The sequence below is a fragment of the Scyliorhinus canicula genome, chromosome 1 (genome assembly GCF_902713615.1).
Source record: "Scyliorhinus canicula chromosome 1, sScyCan1.1, whole genome shotgun sequence".
NCBI classification, from domain to species: domain Eukaryota; kingdom Metazoa; phylum Chordata; class Chondrichthyes; order Carcharhiniformes; family Scyliorhinidae; genus Scyliorhinus; species Scyliorhinus canicula.
In genome coordinates this window covers 182,057,627-182,076,004 of record NC_052146.1, presented here as the reverse complement: position 1 = coordinate 182,076,004, position 18,378 = coordinate 182,057,627, and the positions used below count along the sequence as shown (strand labels likewise).

Sequence of the window (18,378 nt, the reverse complement as noted above, 5' to 3'; positions counted from 1 at the left end):
CCCAGTCTGGAGTTGTTGGATCTGTTCAAAATCTATGCCATTTAGTAGTCATAGTGCAACACATCACGATGGGGAATATCCTCCATGTGAAGATAGGATTTTGTCTCCACAAGGGCTGTGCGGTGGTCACTTCCACTGACTCCGTCATGGACAGATGCATCTACGGCAGGCAGGTTAGTGTGAATAAGGTCTAGTATGATTTTCCATCTTATTTGTTCCCTCACCACCTGCCACAGACCCACATCCTTTATGACTCGACCAGCTAACTTAGTAGTATTGCAACTGAACCGCTCTTGGTGATGGACATTGAAATATCCTACCTAGAGTACCCTCAATTGTGGTCCAACATGGAGGACTACTGACTCATCAGCTGAAGGAGGGTGGGGGTGGAGGATTGGGCTGTAATTAGCAGGAGGTTTGCTTGCCCATGTTGGGCCTGATCCCATGAGGCTTCATGGGGTGGGCAGTAGAGTCGATGTTGAGGACTTCCAGGGCAACTTCCTCCTGACACCAGCGGCATGGTGACACAGTGGTTAGCACTGCTGCCTACAGCGCTGAGGACCTGGTTCGATCCCAGCCACGGGTCACTGTCAGGCGGCGTTTGCACATACTCCGTGTCTGCATGGGTTTCACCCCCACAACCCAAACATGTGCAGGGTGGATGGATTGGCCACATTAAATTGCCCCTTAATTGGGAAAAAAAATAATTGGGTATTCTAAATTTATTTTTTAAAAACTTGCTCCTGACTGCTGGAGTGATTTTCAGCCGCTGTTTGCTGTCAGTGGGAACGGCAATGCGGGTGGAAAATTCAGAGAAAATTGGGAAATGCGATTTCCGGAGAGATCGCGTTTTCCGATCTTTCATGCCACTCACGGTGATGACACGAGGTTCTTGCCCATTTTAATAAATTTAAAATATACTCAGCCAGACCACCCCAATACGCGATCTCTGCCTCACCCCATCCCCTCACTGAAACTTGCTGGTAAAGTTTACAACAGATTTGTTAAAATGGGATGCAGTCGAGGGGATCCTTCTGGGGGCGCAAAGGTAAAGAGGGTGGTGCACAGTGATGGCGTAAACCATTTGTTAGAGGGACTCAAGGGGCTGGATTCTCCGGTTGTCAAAGCCAAAATCGCTGACTGGACAGAGAATCTAAATTCCCAACAGAATCTATGGCAGGCAGGTTAGTGTGAATGAGGTCTAGTATGATTTTCCATCTTATTTGTTCCCTCACCACCTGCCACCTGAGCATTTTGCGATCCTCTGCCCCCTCCAAAGCGGTGTACTCGCAAAGTACGGCATGCCATATATCATTGCCTGAGGCCTGCCCCCTGATGCTCTGCCCCAACCGGCCGAGTTCCCGACGGCGTGGGTCGCGTGTGGTCTCACCCATCGGGATCTCGCCGTGGCGGCTGCGGACTCAGTCCAGCGCTGCCACAGTCGGGGGAGGGCCGATCCGCGGGCAGGGGGGACATAATTTGGGCTGGGGGCTCTGTGGTGGGGGGGGTCTAGGGCACGTGAGCCGGCCGAAGGGTGGACTATTTAGAGGGGCGAGAGGCCTCCGACATAAAGCACGGTGTGGCCGCTGCAAGCCGCCGCCGTGAACATGTGCGGTCACGGGCCCGGCAATTCTCCAGGCCATATCGGCAGCTAGAGCCAGGTGCTCCAAGCTGCCTTCCTGCTAGCCCCCAGCAAAACCGGGAATTGGTGGCCATTTTGTGCCAGTTTTCCTGCCACCGTTCGCACGCCGACGTGGGGGGCATAGTCTCCAAATTGGAGAATCCAGCCCAAGATCTGGAGCGACAACTGGTCTGTGTAACTAGAGAGCTACATGCCAGTTTTCAGTCTGAGCCTGACACATTTTGGAAAGATACGAATTTGCCCTCCATACCACTGTGCTGCCAACGGACCTCGGCGCCGTGAGGCAGCAGGGCTAACCCACTGCGCCACCGTGCTGCCCTTCTGGTGTCCCAAAATAATGTTCTCGGCAGTTAAAAGTCTACCAGTGGTGAGTCGGGTACAGCATCCTGAACATCACCCCCTTTTTGAAGAGGGCAGCCTTCACCCAATTGAACCTGCTTTCCTCTTCACCAGATCTGCGCCCAGGTCCTGATACACCCGAAGCTCGTTGCCTTCTCACTTCTTCTGCCTTGCCTACCTGAATAGGTCCTGGGAGGTCTGAATAGCGCCGAGGTCCCAGGTTCAATCCCGGCTCTGGTCACTGTCTGTGTGGAGTTTGCACATTCTCCCCGTGTCTGTGTGGGTTTCGCCCCCACAACCCAAAGATGTGAAGATTAGATGGATTGGCCACACTAAATTGCCCCTTAATTGGGGAAAAATTAATTGGGTACTCTAAATTTATAAAAAATACAAAAAAAAACAAAAAAATTTGGGACACCAGAGAAGACAACGGAGTTTTAAGAGACAATCACTGGCAGGAGATTGAACTGTGGAGGAGGTGCGAGAAGATGTTTGCTTTTTCTGTCTTTTTTCTTTTCGTTTGTTGGAGAACTTCTCTCCTTTGAGATGTTTTGTTGGGTTTGGTGGCAGGATGTTTGGGGAGCATTGAGGGCGAGTACACCTTTTTTCTTGTGTTCCATTGTTACTTGTGTTATGGAGGTATGCGAACAGGTCAGGGGGAGGGGAAATATCAGGGGGGGGGGGGGGGTAGGAGGCTCTAGCGCCTTGGGCAGGGGCTGCCTGGCTAGCTGGGCAGGCTGGTTAATGAAATGAAATGAAAATGGCTTATTGTCACGAGTAGGCTTCAATTAAGTTACTGTGAAAAGCCCCTAGTCGCCACATTCCGGCGCCTGTCCGGGGAGGCTGGTACGAGAATCGAACCGTGCTGCTGGCCTGCTTGGTCTACTTTAAAAGCCAGCGATTTAGCCCAGTGAGCTAAACCAGCCCCAGCTCCCTAATGGGAGCGCAGTGGGGGGTGGCCAGGTGGTTAGCGTAGTAGAGGGGGAGGGTGGGATTGTTGTTTTGTTCAGGGGAGGGGAGGAGGTTGCTGACAAAGATGTGTTTACCGTGGCACAGCTGGAAAAGGAGTGATGACGATGGGCATCCGAGGGTGGGCCGGGGGGGTCGCGTGACACGGAGGTTGTCACATGGGAACGTGAGAGGGCTGAATAGTCCAGTCAAATGGTCTTCGTGTTCCCACACTTGAGGAGCTTGACGGCGGACGTGGCCTTTTTGCAAGAAACACACATGAATATCGGGGATCAGACTAGGTTAAGGAAAGGATGGGTAAGGCAAGGGGTGATGATGATGGTAAATAAATGGGTGGCGTTTGAGGTGGGGAGCATTGTGGCAGATTTGGGAGGGAGGTTCACGATGGTGAGTGGGAAGCTGGAGGGGATGCTGGTGGATTTGGTGAATGCTTATGTCCAAAACTGGGACAATGTGAAGTTTATAAGGCGGGTGCTGGGGAAGATCCCGGATCTGGACTCACACCAGCTGATCATGGGAGGGAATTTTAACACAGTCATTGAACCAGGGTTGGACCAGTCGAGCTCGAGGTTGGAGAGGGTGCCGGTAGTGGCGAAGGAGCTGAAGGGGGGTTCATGGAACGCATGGGGGAGGGGGAATGGATGGATCTGCGGAGGTTTGGGAGGCCAAGGGCAAAGACGTTCTCGTACTTCTCCCATGTGCACAGGGTGTACTATTGGATTGATTTTTTCGTGGTGGGCAAGACGCTGCTGCCGAGGGATGTCAGCTCGGGATACTCGGCGATCGTGGTTTCAGACCAAGCGCCGCACTGGGTGGATTTGCAAGTGGACCGAGTTGGCCCAGTGGAGACTGGACACAGAGTTGTTAGCGGATGAGGAGTTGTGCAAGAGGCTGAGGGCCGCTATTCGATGGTATGTGGAACCGAATGGTACAGGTGAGATCTCAGCTCCATGCTATGAGAGGCGCTCAAGGCAGTGGTGGTGGTGGGAGGGGGGGGGGGGGGGGGGGGGGGGGGGGGGAGTGCGCGGTGGATCCTGGATGGGTTTGAGTTCCCCAAGGTGAAGGGAGGACCTGGTGGAGGGGGGCTGTGGGGCAATAGAGCCATTGGCAATAGAGCGCTTGGAGGTCACGGAGCCTGAAAGGATTTGTGCGGGGGGGGTTGAGCACAGGGTCTCGCTATTCGTAGACGACCTGCTGCTTTATATCTTGGATCCACAGGGAGGTATTGGGGGAATTATGAGTATTCTGGAGGAGTTTGGCTGGTTTTCGGATGGAAGTTAAACATGGGGAAGCCTTATTCAGCTTATGGGCACATATGACGATGGCGAGGATAAGCAGGTACTTTGAAGAGTAGAGGAGACAGGTGTGGGCGGTGCGAAGGGAGGCCTGCAAATCCATGTCCACATGTTTTGGGCATGTTCGAAACTGAAGGGGTTCTGCCAGGGCTTCACGGATGTAACGTCTGAGGTGTTGAGGGTAAAGGTGGTCCCGAGTCCAGAAGTGCCGATATTTGGAGTGTCGGAAGACTCGGGAGTCTGGTGGGGATGTGGGTGAGTGACCTGGTGGAGTTCCTAAGGCTGGAGAAAATCAAGTTTGTGTGGAGGTGAGACCGCCGCAGACATGGGGAGAGTGTACAAACTCCACCCGGACAGTGACCCAGCGCCGGGATCAAATCCACTCGGTGCCGAGAATAGTAGAAAGAGACACTTATTGATACCACTGGTGGATTATTTCTAATGTCTCAGTTTGTGATCAAATTTCAAACTCAGTAAGGATTGGCTTTTGGTCTCCTCCTACACCAATTGGCTGTAAAACATTTAACGCACACGACACAACTACTTCATTGTCTGTAAAGCATGTTGGCATTTCCTCAGCCTGTGAAAGATGTATATAAATGCAAATCCTCTTTTCTTTCATTCACCATCACCTCTCTGAGTGAAGATGTGGAGATGCCAGCGTTAGACTGGGGTGAGCACAGTAAGAAGTCTTACAACACCAGGTTAAAGTCCAACAGGTTTGTTTCAAATCACTAGCTTTCGGAGCACTGCTCCCCATAGGTTCACCTGAGGAAGGAGCAGTGCTTCGATAGCTCGTGATTTGAAGCAACTCTGCTGGACTTTAACCTGGTGTTGTAAGACTTCTCTTAGTGAAGGCCAACACGTGTTTGGATGACACAATCAAGGAGGATCCCTTAAACTGCAATCTTCTTGAGAAGCTTGTAGGAAAAACTTGTAGGAAAAGCTAGAAGCAGTGGACACAATCTCAGACTAAAAGGACGATCCTTTAAAACAGAGATGAGGAGGAACTTCTTCAGCCAGAGGGTGGTGAATCTGTGGAACTCTCTGCCGCAGAAGGCTGTGGAGCCCAAATCACTGAGTGTCTTTAAGGCAGAGATAGATAGGTTCTTGATTACTAAGGGGATCAGGAGTTATGGGGAGAAGGCAGGAGAATGGGGATGAGAAAAATATCAGCCATGATTGAATGACGGAGCAGACTTGATGGGCCAAGTGGCCTAGTTCTGCTCCTAGGTCTGTGGTCTTAAACTGAATGTAGGCAAACTAAATTATCTCCTCCAATATTTACTTGTTGCTTGAAAAATTCTGAAATTAATGAACTAACAGGAACTAATCAAGAACAGTCAGCATGGATTTGTAGACTAACGTGACTGAATTTTTTGAGGCAGTAACAAGGAGGATTGGCATGGGTAGTGCAGTTAATGTGGCCTATATGGACATCAACAAGGTGCCACATGGCAGATTGGTGAGAAAAAAAATAAAAGCCCTTGGGGTGCAGGGGTATGTAGCAAGCTGGATACAAAGTTAGCTCAGTGGCAAGAAACAAAGGGTAATTGTTGATGGATGTTTTTGCGACTGGAAAGCTGTCTGGACAGGGAGTCTGAGGGTCGTGAGCGGGTTCCAAGAGTTGGAGGGCAGGAGGGAGTTCTAGTGTCTAAAGATCTCAAATATAACTTGTTTTTGAAGGTAAATCTACCTATCATGTTTGCTGCACAGACAATAAAGACCTTACATGTAGCAGGAAGCATATTTTTGTCTTATAAAAGGAAATATGTAAATTACCTGTCTCTGCTGCTGGATGTTCAAAGGATAACAACACAGAGATTAGGGGTGGAGAAGTACTAATGCGGGATCCTCACCCATTGCCTATGATCAAATTGATTCAAAGTGGATATGGAGAAGACCACCTCAACCAATCAGAGTAGTGTAGGTCAGGACCCATTCACAGCCATTTCTCACCTGACCAAATGCTCGAAACAAGGACTCATTCTCAATAGTGCCTTATTCTACTGATCTCTTTCAGATCAAGGCCCATTCAACAGTCATACCTCACCTGGATTTGATCCAGACCGGGCATCACTCACAGTCATAGCTAAATCTACCAGTCCAGGACCCATTCACCAGGGTGAAATTAGTTCAGCAATTGCAAGATAGTCACCCTGTTCCAAACAGTATCTCACCAAAACCCTTTAGTGGAGGCCATCCAGCCCTAGTTACTCAGTAATTACAATTAACACCGAGTTTACCCGGTTGTTTGTTGTAGCGATGCCACTTAGTTCGCTTGTTAGAATTTCACACCCTGGTGGATCTGTCCCCACCGATGCTTTCTCATTATCATAGAATTTACAGTGCAGAAGGAGGCCACTCGGCCCATCGAGTCTGCACTGGCTCTTGGAAAGAGCACCCTACCCGAGGTCAACACCCTATCCCCATAACCCAGTAACCCTACCCAACACTAAGGGCAATTTAGGACACCAAGGACAATTTATCATGGCCAATCCACCTAACCTGCACATCTTTGGACTGTGGGAGGAAACCGGAGCACCCGGAGGAAACCCACGCACACACAGGGAGGATGTGCAGACTCCGTACAGACAGTGACCCAAGCCAGAATCGAACCTGGGACCCTGGAGCTGTGAAGCAATTGTGCTATCCACAATGCTACCGTGCTGCCCGTGCTACCGTGGAGCAGAAACCGGAAGTAAAGCAGTGTTGTCAAATATTTGAATCACCAGCTACGTGTGGATAATTGGGAAGCCAGATGTGGCTATGTGCATTTCTGTTTAGAAAATAAAGAGTAAGTAATAGATATATTGTTGGTTATTGTGTATGCATGTAACTTCAACTTTTCCTGCATTTCTGGCAAATAATAAGATGAAAATCAGAGTGTACGAAGGTTTTTGATCACCGAGTTCTTTTCAGCCTTGGTTACTTAATGGTGGGTGTTTGTTCAAAAATAAAACACACTGAAGTGTATTACCTGAGCTGTGTGAGTGTAAGCAAGGCCTTTTCTGTTAAAATACATGCAAAATATATAATAGTGTTGTTGTAGCCACTGAGTAATGTCTATTGGACATGACAAAAGTGTATCATGTCCAGTAGGGCCTGTTCAAACTGGATGGCCACACCTAGATAATGCTGGATTTCAAGCATATAAGAAACATTACGCACCCTTTCCAGGGCTGACGGCTGTTAGAAGGGAATGCCGATTGGTTATCTTCTGCTGTTTCGCTTGTTGACAAATGATCTCCATTTCCTTCTTCTCCAGCATTTTGCAGGATGGGTAAAATAGACCAACAGTCTGGGTCCCCTGGTCTTCTTTATTAGACTCCAGCCTGGACATTGGCAATGGGATAGTCAAAGGTTGCCAGGTTGCAGAAGTGTGTTGATGAGTGGTCTTGGGGACAACAAAAGAATAATGAGTGAATTAGTGGTTTGAATAATCAAGTCTTTAGGAGTTTGTAACCATGAGGGAGAAATTAGAATGTTACAGTACAACATTTAATATGTTCTCCTTATGTTCCTATTTTAACAAAGTAAATAACATGGATAGAAAAAAGAACTTGCATGTATACAGTACCTTTCGCAAAATTACAATTTGTTTTACAGCCAATGATGTACTTTTGCAATGTAGTCACTGTTATAGCCCAAGAAAGGCAACAGTCAATCCACAAACAGCAACCTGAAAATGACGAGATCAGGGGTTCCCAAAGTGGGGATCTGCAAAACTAAAAAGCCTACCAGCAGCCAGTGCTTGGAGAGGCACAGCTTTGATTGGCCCATTTGATTTCTTCATTTTCTCTGTTGCTGGGCAGAAAAGCAGCTGAACAGCCTTTGTAGCATAGATGTGATGGCTGAGCGGAAGTGAGTGCTCCTACTCAGCAGGATCAATTGTTACCTTAGCAGTGTCAATCACATACTGAGATCATCAAAAAAAAAATGTTAACCCAGGCAAATAAACTAAATACTTTGTGAGGAGGGCCATGGGGGTGGGGTGTGGCCTTCGGCAGAACATTCATGAGGGAGCTTTGAGAGGGGATTCATGGGGGGCACTTTGGGAGGAGATGCATGAGGGTTGCTTTGAGAGGAGATTCATGCGGGGCATTTTGGGAGAGGATTCATGGGGGCATGCTTTGGGAGGGAATTCAGAGGGGGGTGGTTTGTGAGGGGCATCAGGCATGCTTTGGGAGGGGACTGGGGGGGAAAGACGCTTTGAGAGGGGATTCAGGGGGGTAGACACTTTGGGAGGTGGTTCGGGGGGACACTTTGGAAGGGGATGCAACGGCACGATTTGGGAGGGGATTTATGGGGGACGCTTTGGGAGGGGATTCATGGGGGAGTTTGGGAGGGAATTCCAGGAAAGGATTCCTGGTTGGGGGGGGTTTGGGAAGGGATTCATGTGAACAGGCTAAAATGTGGCGCTGATATAAGAATGTTTGGGATTTTCCAATGTTCTTGGGAGGTCACGAGGGGTTCCCCAGCAGGAAAATTTGAGAAACCCTGGACTAGAAAATCTGTTCATTAGCAATGTTGGCTGAGGGACTTCCGGTGTGCACCATGGAGTGAGTGGTCACACACACACGGCAGCTCCTGCTAAGATCACAGAAAAGAGCTCTTTTTTAAGCAATGTGGAGTGGAATTTTATGAAAAAGTATAGGTAAATGTAGGAGGAGTTTTTTCACCCAGGAATGATATGTTTCTTGGTTTCCAGTCCCGCAGAAACAGTGTAGGATTTGGCTGGGGCTGCAGCAGAGAGACAATAGCCTATTCAGCATGCAGGCGGGGGAAGGGCTGTGTTAGAGGCCTCAAGCTGACCTGAGGGCCCTTGTGAAAGCTGGATTCTAGCAGCAAAGGGAACAACTGGAAAAGATCTCACCAAGGGCTCTTTTAAGGGCCCGCAACGGCGCTGATTTGATTTTTCCCCAGGTGGGAATGCAGCCTCGGCGCTTGGCGGCCGGTGGATGGGCTGGACTAGAAGTGGAGCGACCAGAAAATCAACTTTGCAGCAGAAGAAGGTGCAAGACAAAAAAGACAAGATGGCGGCGGGCGGGGAACCGGCAGTGTGGCAGCAGTGGGCGAGGGAGCAGCAGGAGCTGCTGCTGCGCTCCTTCCAGGAACTAAAAGCTGAGATCCTGGAGCCGTTGAGGGCATCGCTGGACTGGCTCGGGGCGACTCAGACGGCTCAGGCAGCTGAGATGAAATGAAATGAAAATCGCTTATTGTCACGAGTAGGCTTCAAATGAAGTTACTGTGAAAAGCCCCTAGTCGCCACATTCCAGCGCCTGTTCGGGGAGGCTGTTACGAGAATCGAACCGTGCTGCTGGCTTGCCTTGGTCTGCTTTCAAAGCCAGCGATTTAGCCCAGTGAGCTAAACAGATTCGGGAGCTGCAGCAAAAGGCTTCGGAGAACGAGGACAAACTCCTCGGCCTGGCGGTGAAGGTGGAGTCGCACGAGGTGCTTCACGAGAAATGGTTGGCAAGGATGGAGGAGATGGAGAACCGCTCCCGCCGGAAGAATCTGCGGATTTTGGGCCTCCCGGAGGGGCTGGAAGGTTCGGATTTGGGGGCCTATGTGGTCCTGATGCTGAACTCGCTGATGGGCGCGGGGTCGTTCCGGGGACCCCTGGAGCTGGAGAGTGCCCATCGGGTGCGGCTGCGGAAGCCCGGGCCGAACGAGCCACCCAGGGCGGTGCTGGTCCGATTTCAGCGCTTGGTCGACCGTGAGTGTGTGCTTCGTTGGGCGAAGAGGGAGAGGAGTAGTAAGTGGGAGAATACGGAGATCAGGATTTACCAGGACTGGAGTGCGAAGGTAGCGAAGAAAGGGGTGGGTTTAACCGGGCAAAGGCAGTGCTCCACAAGAAGGGGGTCAAGTTTGGCCTGTTACAGCCGGCACGCCTGTGGGTCACTTATAAAGACTGCCAACTTTATTTTGACTCCCCGGAGGAGGCCTGGACTTTTGTCCAGGCAGAGAAGCTGGACTTGAACTGGGGGCTGGGGAACGTTGTACGCAGCCTGGAGGCTTTGTCCTCCTTGATATCCTTTCACTCTTTTTGGTTCTATTGGACGATGTTTTTTGTTTTTTTTTTGCTGTCTTGCCTTTTCTTTTCTGCTTTTCGGGACTGTTATCTGTTTACTTGGGTGTTTTATCATATGTTGGGATTTTTATTATTTCACTGGTTACGGGTTTGGGTGGGGTTCACAGCCCTGTTGGGTCATGTGCCTATCTTCCCGCGTTTTGGGTCGGGGGCGGGGCTTGCGATGGGGGGGGCGGGCCTCACTCTCGCGCTGGAGAAGCAGGGGTGGGGTCGGCATTAGGGGAATGGTTGGGGGACACTGGGGAGGGTAATTGGGGTGGCGGGAGCAGCCGGGGTCAGGGGGAGTCGGCTGACTTACGGAAGTACAATGACCGGAGTTACGCAGCTAGGGGTGGCCCTAGCTTTGGGGGGGGGGGGGGGGGGGGGGGGAGATACCGGGTTGCTGCTGGAATGGCCAAGAAGGAGCTGGAGCATGCAGAGGGGATCAGGATAGCGGTATGTCGCTGTGGGGAACGGGCTGAGTGGGGGACACGGGCACGTGGCGGACTATGGAAGGGTGCTGGCTAGTCGACGGGGGAGGGGGGCAGGTGGCCCTCCGATCCGGCTGATCACCTGGAATGTGAGGGGACTGAATGGGCCGGTCAAACGGTCCCACGTGTTCGCGCACCTGAGGGGGCTGAAGGCGGACGTGGCTATGCTTTAGGAGACGCACCTGAAGGTGGCGGATCAGGTCAGGCTGAGGAAGGGGTGGGTGGGCCAAGTGTTTCATTCGGGGCTGGATGCAAAAAACCGGGGGGTGGCGATCCTGGAAGAGGGTGTCGTTTGAGGCGTCGGGTGTGGTGGCAGACAGCGGCGGGAGGTATGTGATGGTGAGCGGCAAGCTGCAGGTGGAGCGGGTGGTGCTGGTCAATGTATATGCCCCGAATTGGGATGATGCGGGTTTCATGCGGTGCATGTTGGGCCGGATACCAGATTTGGAGGTGGGAGGCCTGATAATGGGGGGGATTTCAACACGGTGCTGGATCCACCACTGGATCGATCCAGTTCCAGGACGGGTAGGAGGCCTGCGGCGGCTAAGGTGCTGAGGGGGTTTATGGACCAGATGGGAGGGGTGGATCCTTGGAGGTTCGCGAGGCCAAGAGCCAGGGAATTTTCATACTTCTCCCATGTGCATAAGGCCTACTCCCGGATCGACTTCTTTGTTTTGAGTAGGGCGCTGATTGCGGGGGTAGTAGACGCTGAGTACTCGGCGATAGCCATTTCTGACCATGCCCCGCATTGGGTGGACCTCGAGCTGGGGGAGGAGAGGGACCAGCGTTCGTTGTGGCGCTTGGAGGTGGGGCTGCTGGCGGACGAGGATGTGAGGGGGCGGGTTCGAGGATGCATCGAGAGGTACCTGGAGGCCAACGATAATGGGGACGTCCGAGCGGGGACGGTCTGGAAGGCAGTGGTTTGGGGGGAGTTGATCTCCATTCGGGCCCACAGGGAGAGAGGGGAGCAGAGAGAAAGGGAGAGATCGGTGGGGGAGATGGTGAGGGTGGACAGGAGGAATGCGGAGGCCCCGGAGGAGGGATTGCTGAGGGAGCAGCGCAGCCTTCGTGCTGAGTTCGACTTGTTGACCACCAGAAAGGCGGAGGCTCAATGGCGAAAGGCTCAGGGTGCGGTGTACGAGTAGGGGGAGAAGGCGAGTAGGATGCTGGCACACCTGCTCCGTAAGCGGGATGCGGCTAGGGAGATTGGTGGAGTTAAGGACCGGGGAGGAAATCTGGTGCGGAGAGGGGTAGACATTAATGGGGTCTTCAGGGACTTTTATGAGAGACTATATCGGTCCGAACCTTCGGCAGAGAAGGGGGTGGATGGGGCGCTTTTTGGACCGGCTGAGATTCAAGAGGGTGGAGGAGGGACGGGTGGAGGGTCTGGGGGCGCCAGTTGAGCTTGAGGAGCTGGTTAAAGGGATAGGGAACATGCAGTCGGGGAAGGCGCTGGGGCCGGATGAGTTCCCGGTTGAATTTTACAAGGCGTATGCAGACCTGCTGGGCCCCCTGTTGGTTAGGACCTTCAACGAGGCGAGGGAGGAGGGGGCTTTGCCGCTGACGATGTCTCGGGCGCTGATCTCCTTGATCCTTAAGCGAGACAAGGATCCCCTGCAGTGTGGGTCATACAGGCCGATCTCACTCCTGAATGTGGACGCCAAGTTGTTGGCAAAGATCTTAGCCACGAGGATAGAAGATTGTGTGCCGCAGGTTATCCACGAGGATCAAACAGGGTTTGTGAAGGGGAGGCAGCTGAACACTAATATACGGAGGCTCTTGAATGCTATTATGATGCCGACGGTGGAAGGGGAGGTGGAGATAGTGGTGGCGCTAGATGCGGATAAGGCCTTTGATAGGGACGAGTGGGGGTACTTGTGGGAGGTGCTGGAAAGGTTCGGGTTTGGGGAGGGGTTTGTCAGTTGGGTGAGGCTGTTGTATGAGGCCCTGATGGCAAGTGTGGCCACGAATAAGAGGAGGTTGGAGTATTTTCGACTATACCGAGGGACGAGGCAGGGGTGTCCCCTGTCCCCCTACTTTTTGCGCTGGCAATTGAACCCCTGGCCATGGCGCTGAGGGAGTCGGGGGATTGGAGGGGGCTGGTCCGGGGTGGGGAGGAGCACCGAGTGTCACTCTATGCGGATGACCTATTGTTGTATGTGGCGGGTCCGGTGGGGGGGAATGCCGGTGGTGATGGGGATTCTCCGGGAATTTGGGGATTTCTCAGGGTATAAGCTTAACTTTGGGAAAAGCAAGCTGTTTGTGGTACACCCGGGGGACCAGGAGGGGGGGATTGGGAGGCTCCACTGAAAAGGGCGGGGAGGAGCTTCAGGTACTTGGGGGTTCAGGTGGCCAGGAGCTGGGGGGCCTTGCATAAGCTAAACCTCACAAGGCTGGTGGAGCAAATGGAGGAGGAGTTTAAGAGGTGGGACATGCTGCCGCTGTCTCTGGCGGGTAGGGTGCAGTCAGTCAAGATGACGGTGCTCCCGAGGTTTCTGTTCCTGTTCCAGTGCCTCCCCATCCTTATCCCGAAGGCCTTTTTCAGGCGGGTTAATAGGAGCATTACGGGGTTTGTGTGGGCGCTCGGGACTCCGAGGGTGAGACGGGCGTTCTTGGAGCGGGGCAGGGATGGGGGGGGGGGGGGGGGGGGGGGGCTGCCGTTGCACAACCTTTGTGGGTATTATTGGGCTGCCAACGCAGCGAAGGTGCGTAAGTGGGTAATGGACGGGGAGGGGGCGGCATGGAAGAGGCTGGAGATGGCATCCTTGTGGGTACGAGCCTGGAAGCGCTTGCAACGGCGCCGCTGCCGCTCCCTACGACGTGGTATACCACGAGCCCGGTGGTGGCAGCTACCCTCAAGATTTGAGGGCAATGGAGGCAGCACAGGGGGGAGGTGGGGGCCTCGATGGGATCCCCGATACGGGGGAACCACCGGTTTGCTCCGGGGAGAATTGATGGCGGGTTCCTGAGTTGGCACAGGGCAGGTGTTAGGAGGCTGGGCAACCTGTTCATAGACGGGAAGTTTGCGAGACTGGGTGAGTTGGAAGGGAAGGTCAGGCTCCACCCGGGGAACACCTTTGGGTACATACAAGTAAGGGCGTTTGTCAGGCGGCAGGTGGTGGGGTTCCCCCTGCTGCTGCCGCGTGGGGTTCAGGACAGGGTGCTCTCGGGGGTATGGGTTGGAGAGTGGAGGATCTCGGAAGTGTACCAGGTGATGCAGGAGGTAGACGAGGCCTCGGTGGAGGAGCTGAAAGATAAATGGGAGGAGGAGCTGGGTGAGGAGATTGAGGAGGGACGTGGGCGGATGCCCTAGAAAGGGTGAACTCCTCCTCTTCGTGTGCGAGGCTTAGCCTCATACAGTTTAAGGTTCTGCATAGAGCTCATATGACCGGGACAAGGATGAGCCGGTTTTTTGGGACAGAGGACAGGTGTATTCAGTGCTCAGGGAGCCCAGCAAACCATGTCCACATGTTCTGGGCATGCCCAGCGCTGGGGGAATTTTGGAAGGGTGTAGCAAGGACGGTATCGAGGGTGGTAGGATCCAGGGTCAATCCAGGCTGGGGACTCGCAATATTTGGGATTGCATTGGAGCCGGGAGTGCAGGAGGCAAAAGTGGCCGGTATTCTGGCCTTTGCGTCCCTAGTAGCCCAGCGGAGGATTCTTCTTCAGTGGAAGGATGCGAGGCCCCCAAGCGTGGAGGCCTGGGTCAATGATATGGCGGGGTTTATTAAATTGGGAATTTGTTTTTGTTTTGGGTTGAATATCTGTATTTTGCCAATGACGGGCATTAATTTATTGTTTCTCTTTTGTATTTACGGCGGGGGGGGGTTGTTTTTTTTGTTCTTAGAATTTTCTGTTATTGTTTTCTTTTTTGTGAAAATGTGAAAATTTGAATAAAAATTATTTTTTAAAAAACCAATGTTGGGTGGGTGATAAAACACAAAGGAAAGCTCACTGTTCTTCTTGGAATAGTGTTTTTGGGATCTTTTATGCCCAAGCAGATTACTATCACGGCCAAAAGACACCTTGAACAGTACACCACTCCTTCAATAGTTTGTGTTTAAATCTTTGAAATGGCACTTGAGCTGACAATCTTCTGACTCAGAGGAGGAAGTGCTACTGTTGAGCCAAGGTTGACACCTAACTATGGGTGGAAATCTTACCAGAATTTGGCAGAGTGACAGGTTCAGTACATGAAAACTGGCATGTAGTCAGTTGTACAGACCAGTTTTTTCTCCAGGTCTTGAGCCTCTTCAATGAAACAAAATGAGTGGGCGTGGTTTACGCCATCACTCTGGTCGGGCGGGGCCTGAAAGAGCTGGCAACAGGCTTCACAGAGCTCAGGGCATCATCTTTAATGGGCACTCTGATCAGCACTGCAGCCTAATGGCTCCCAACTCTCACAGAGGTATTGTGGGCTCATCCTCCTCACCCCTGACAATCACCGCTGGCACTCTCTCTTCCGCCCCCTCAGTGCCCATTTTCCTCCCCCCCGCACCTAAATGAACCCATCCCCATGGAGCTCCCACTATGGCTCGCCCAGACCGATCACCCCCCCCCCCCCCCCCCCAATCCCCCCACCCCAGGGGCTGTACTTAGCTCTGTGCCCCGGAGGAATCCCCTCGACAGATTCTCATTTGGCCAAACCTGGTGTAAATCTCGTGGATGTGATGTCACGTCAGCGAGGTATGAATATTTAGAAAGGGGGGGGGGGGAAATCATGTGGCAGGGGGCCCATTAATAATATTTAAATTCATTAAAATCTATTTAAAAGAGGTTCCCACCCTTTGTGGGCGTTAACACCGTGACGTTGCTGGCGAGATGCGGGGAAAATCAGGAAACGTGATCTCTCCAGAGAGAATACCGTTTCCCAATCGTCTCTGGATTTTGTGCCCGCGTGCCGATCCTGCACACAATTAGTGTGGTCTCAAAATTGCCCTCATAGTCTCTGCTAAACTAATAAAACTACACTGCTTCAGTGCCACACATTATAATCAGTCCTGTTGTGCCAATCTTGCTGATTGGTCAATTTAGTCACTAAATCAACTTTCACATGGGCATGGTTTAATTAATGTTGACTTTGGCTGTATCGCTAGACAGACAGTTGCAATGCTACATAAAACATATGGAGGGATTGATCTGATAACACACTCAATACTCAGTTAGGTAATTTAAACTTTCCGTTATTGGACTTTGAAATAATTGTATCTCGGATTCCAAAGGCGAAAGATTAAATACAAGTCAGATTGGGTTCTGTACTTAGAGAGCTGAAAAGGTTTTATCAAATATTAAATGGGGTAGATACATGTAGAAACTCATTACAGAGATTATAGGCAACATAGTGCTGGTATTCACATAATTGTGTTCTCTATGTTTACAATATCAAAAGATCATTGACAGGGATATAGGTCACAGTTGCTTTCTAAAGGTGGCACAGTGGTTAGAACTGCTGTCACACGGCGCCGAGGACCCAGGATCGATCCAAGCTCCCTGTCCGTGTGGAGTTTGGACATTCTCCCTGTGTCTGCATGGGTCTCACCCCACAAACCAAAAAGATGTGCAGAGTAGGTGAATTGGTCATTCTAAACTGCCCCTTAATTGGATACAAGAACTGGGTACTCTGAATTTATTTTTAAAAAGGGTTGCTTTTTAAACATATTGGGCGGGACTTTCCGTTGGTGGGATCCTTCCCTTCACTGGCAGTGCACTTACTCCCGCGATTTCCTGACCGTGTGGGGGTGGCCACAATGAGAAACCCCATTGGCTGGTTGCCGGGACGGAGGATCCCTCTGCCAGCGGGGGGCGCACTGCGCCAGAAAACGCGCCTTGCAGGATGGAGAATCCCACCAATAGTGCTTTCCGGATGAGGACAAATTGTATTGACAGCTCCTGACTGTGTCTCATTTTACACAGTTAATGCAACTACTCCCAGCACCCTCCAATCCTGCTGAATCTTATAACTGAAGCCTAACACTGGGATTGATGTTGAGATTTATGATTCCAAAAATGTCCCCTTAAGCAGATGCCATAGGGGAATATCAATGGTCGCATTGCTATTGTACAAGAGTTTGACATTCCTCCAAGTAGTTATGCAAAAAATGAGTTTTATTCCTAAAGCTCAATGCATCTTTTATCACTGAGCATGAACTGAAAGGTGAGATTCAGCAAGGTGGGAGGAAGGCCCTGCGCAAATGAACACTGTAGACAAGTTGGGTTGAATGGCTTATTTCTCTGCTGTAAATTCTATGTAATCCTACTTAATGTGGGAAGTTTGGGGGCTTGAACTAATACTGTACTTCTTCTAGCTCTTGTCCTAAAATTATTTTTTGAGACAAGTCATACTTAGCTACGATAAAGGCCGAATGAGGCGAATTTGCTCCAAATGTTTCTCTCTATCTTACCACTGGAGAGGTAACCCGCAGGATCCGGAGAAAGAATTTTAAAATATCTCGATCTTTCAGATGCTGACTAACCGGTTGTGCACGTCTATGATTTGACTTTAAGACCTTAGGTTTCTAATATTTGTGAAATTCTCCATAATCCTTCCGTGTTAAATGATCCTGCTGTTATGCAGCTAACAAGAAACTAATCTCAAACTGCTCGAGATTTAATTCACTGATTTGTTCAGCGAACAAGACAATAGTAAAGTCTTATTCATGTATTGCAACAAGTTAAAGAGCCCAGGGCAGAAACACAAACAATTTCGTTTAGGACTGCTAATTGTTTAGCATTGGGAACTGCTGCTGTTATTTAGGCTCTGAAAATTATAACTAACCTTTAAAAAAAATGTACAGTCTGCCATCCTGTGGCGTTAAATAGAAATTATCCACCAGCACAGAAAAACTATTCAAACTATGGACATATTTCCAAAGTTGAAAACAACTGTAGACATTTTAAATTGGTATTTATAGATGGAGTTTGGCAGCAAAGGTTTTGGCCAGTTTGGCATTTGCAGTTGTACAGTATGACTAATAAAGGGTCAGCCATTTTGGCACAGTTACTGGCGCACCACGTGACACATGCTGTCACATGGAGAAAAGAGACGTGTTTTTCTATAGTGCCTTTTGTGGCCTTAGGAGGTCCCAAAGAACTTAACAGTCAATGGAGTACTTCCTGAAGTGTAGTCACTTTTGAAATGTAAGAAATACAGTCAATTGGCACAAAACAGGTGCCTAAAACAGCAATGAGATAGTCGTATAGATTGAGGCATAAATGTTGGCTCGGGCACAGAGGAGAACTCCCCTGTTCCTTTTCAAAATAGTGCTGGGGATGTTTTATGTCCACCTCAAGAGGGCAGACAGGGCCTTGCTTGAACCTTTCATCTGAAAGATGACTCTGATTGTGCAGGGATTCCTTCAGTACCGTAATAGAACATAGAACAGTACAGCACAGAACAGGCCCTTCGGCCCTCGATGTTGTGCCGAGCAATGATCACCCTACTCAAACCCACGTATCCACCCTATACCCGTAACCCAACAACCCCCCCCCCCCCCCCCCCCCCCCCCCCCCCCCACCTTACTTTTTTAGGAGACTACGGGCAATTTAGCATGGCCAATCCACCTAACCCGC

At 50.9% G+C, this 18,378-nt stretch overlaps 1 protein-coding gene across 6 annotated transcripts in view; it reads right to left on the bottom strand.

Annotated features, from left to right (window-relative positions):
• The window catches only part of dzank1 (double zinc ribbon and ankyrin repeat domains 1), a 257,165-nt gene that overhangs the window by 160,669 nt on the left and 78,118 nt on the right, over window positions 1–18,378 (bottom strand). For all 6 annotated transcript variants that reach the window (XM_038803759.1, XM_038803787.1, XM_038803778.1 and 3 more), the window contains one exon: window positions 7,417–7,642. In XM_038803759.1, coding sequence (XP_038659687.1) covers window positions 7,417–7,642 — 226 coding nt within the window. The remainder of the gene's footprint in view (window positions 1–7,416; window positions 7,643–18,378) is intronic.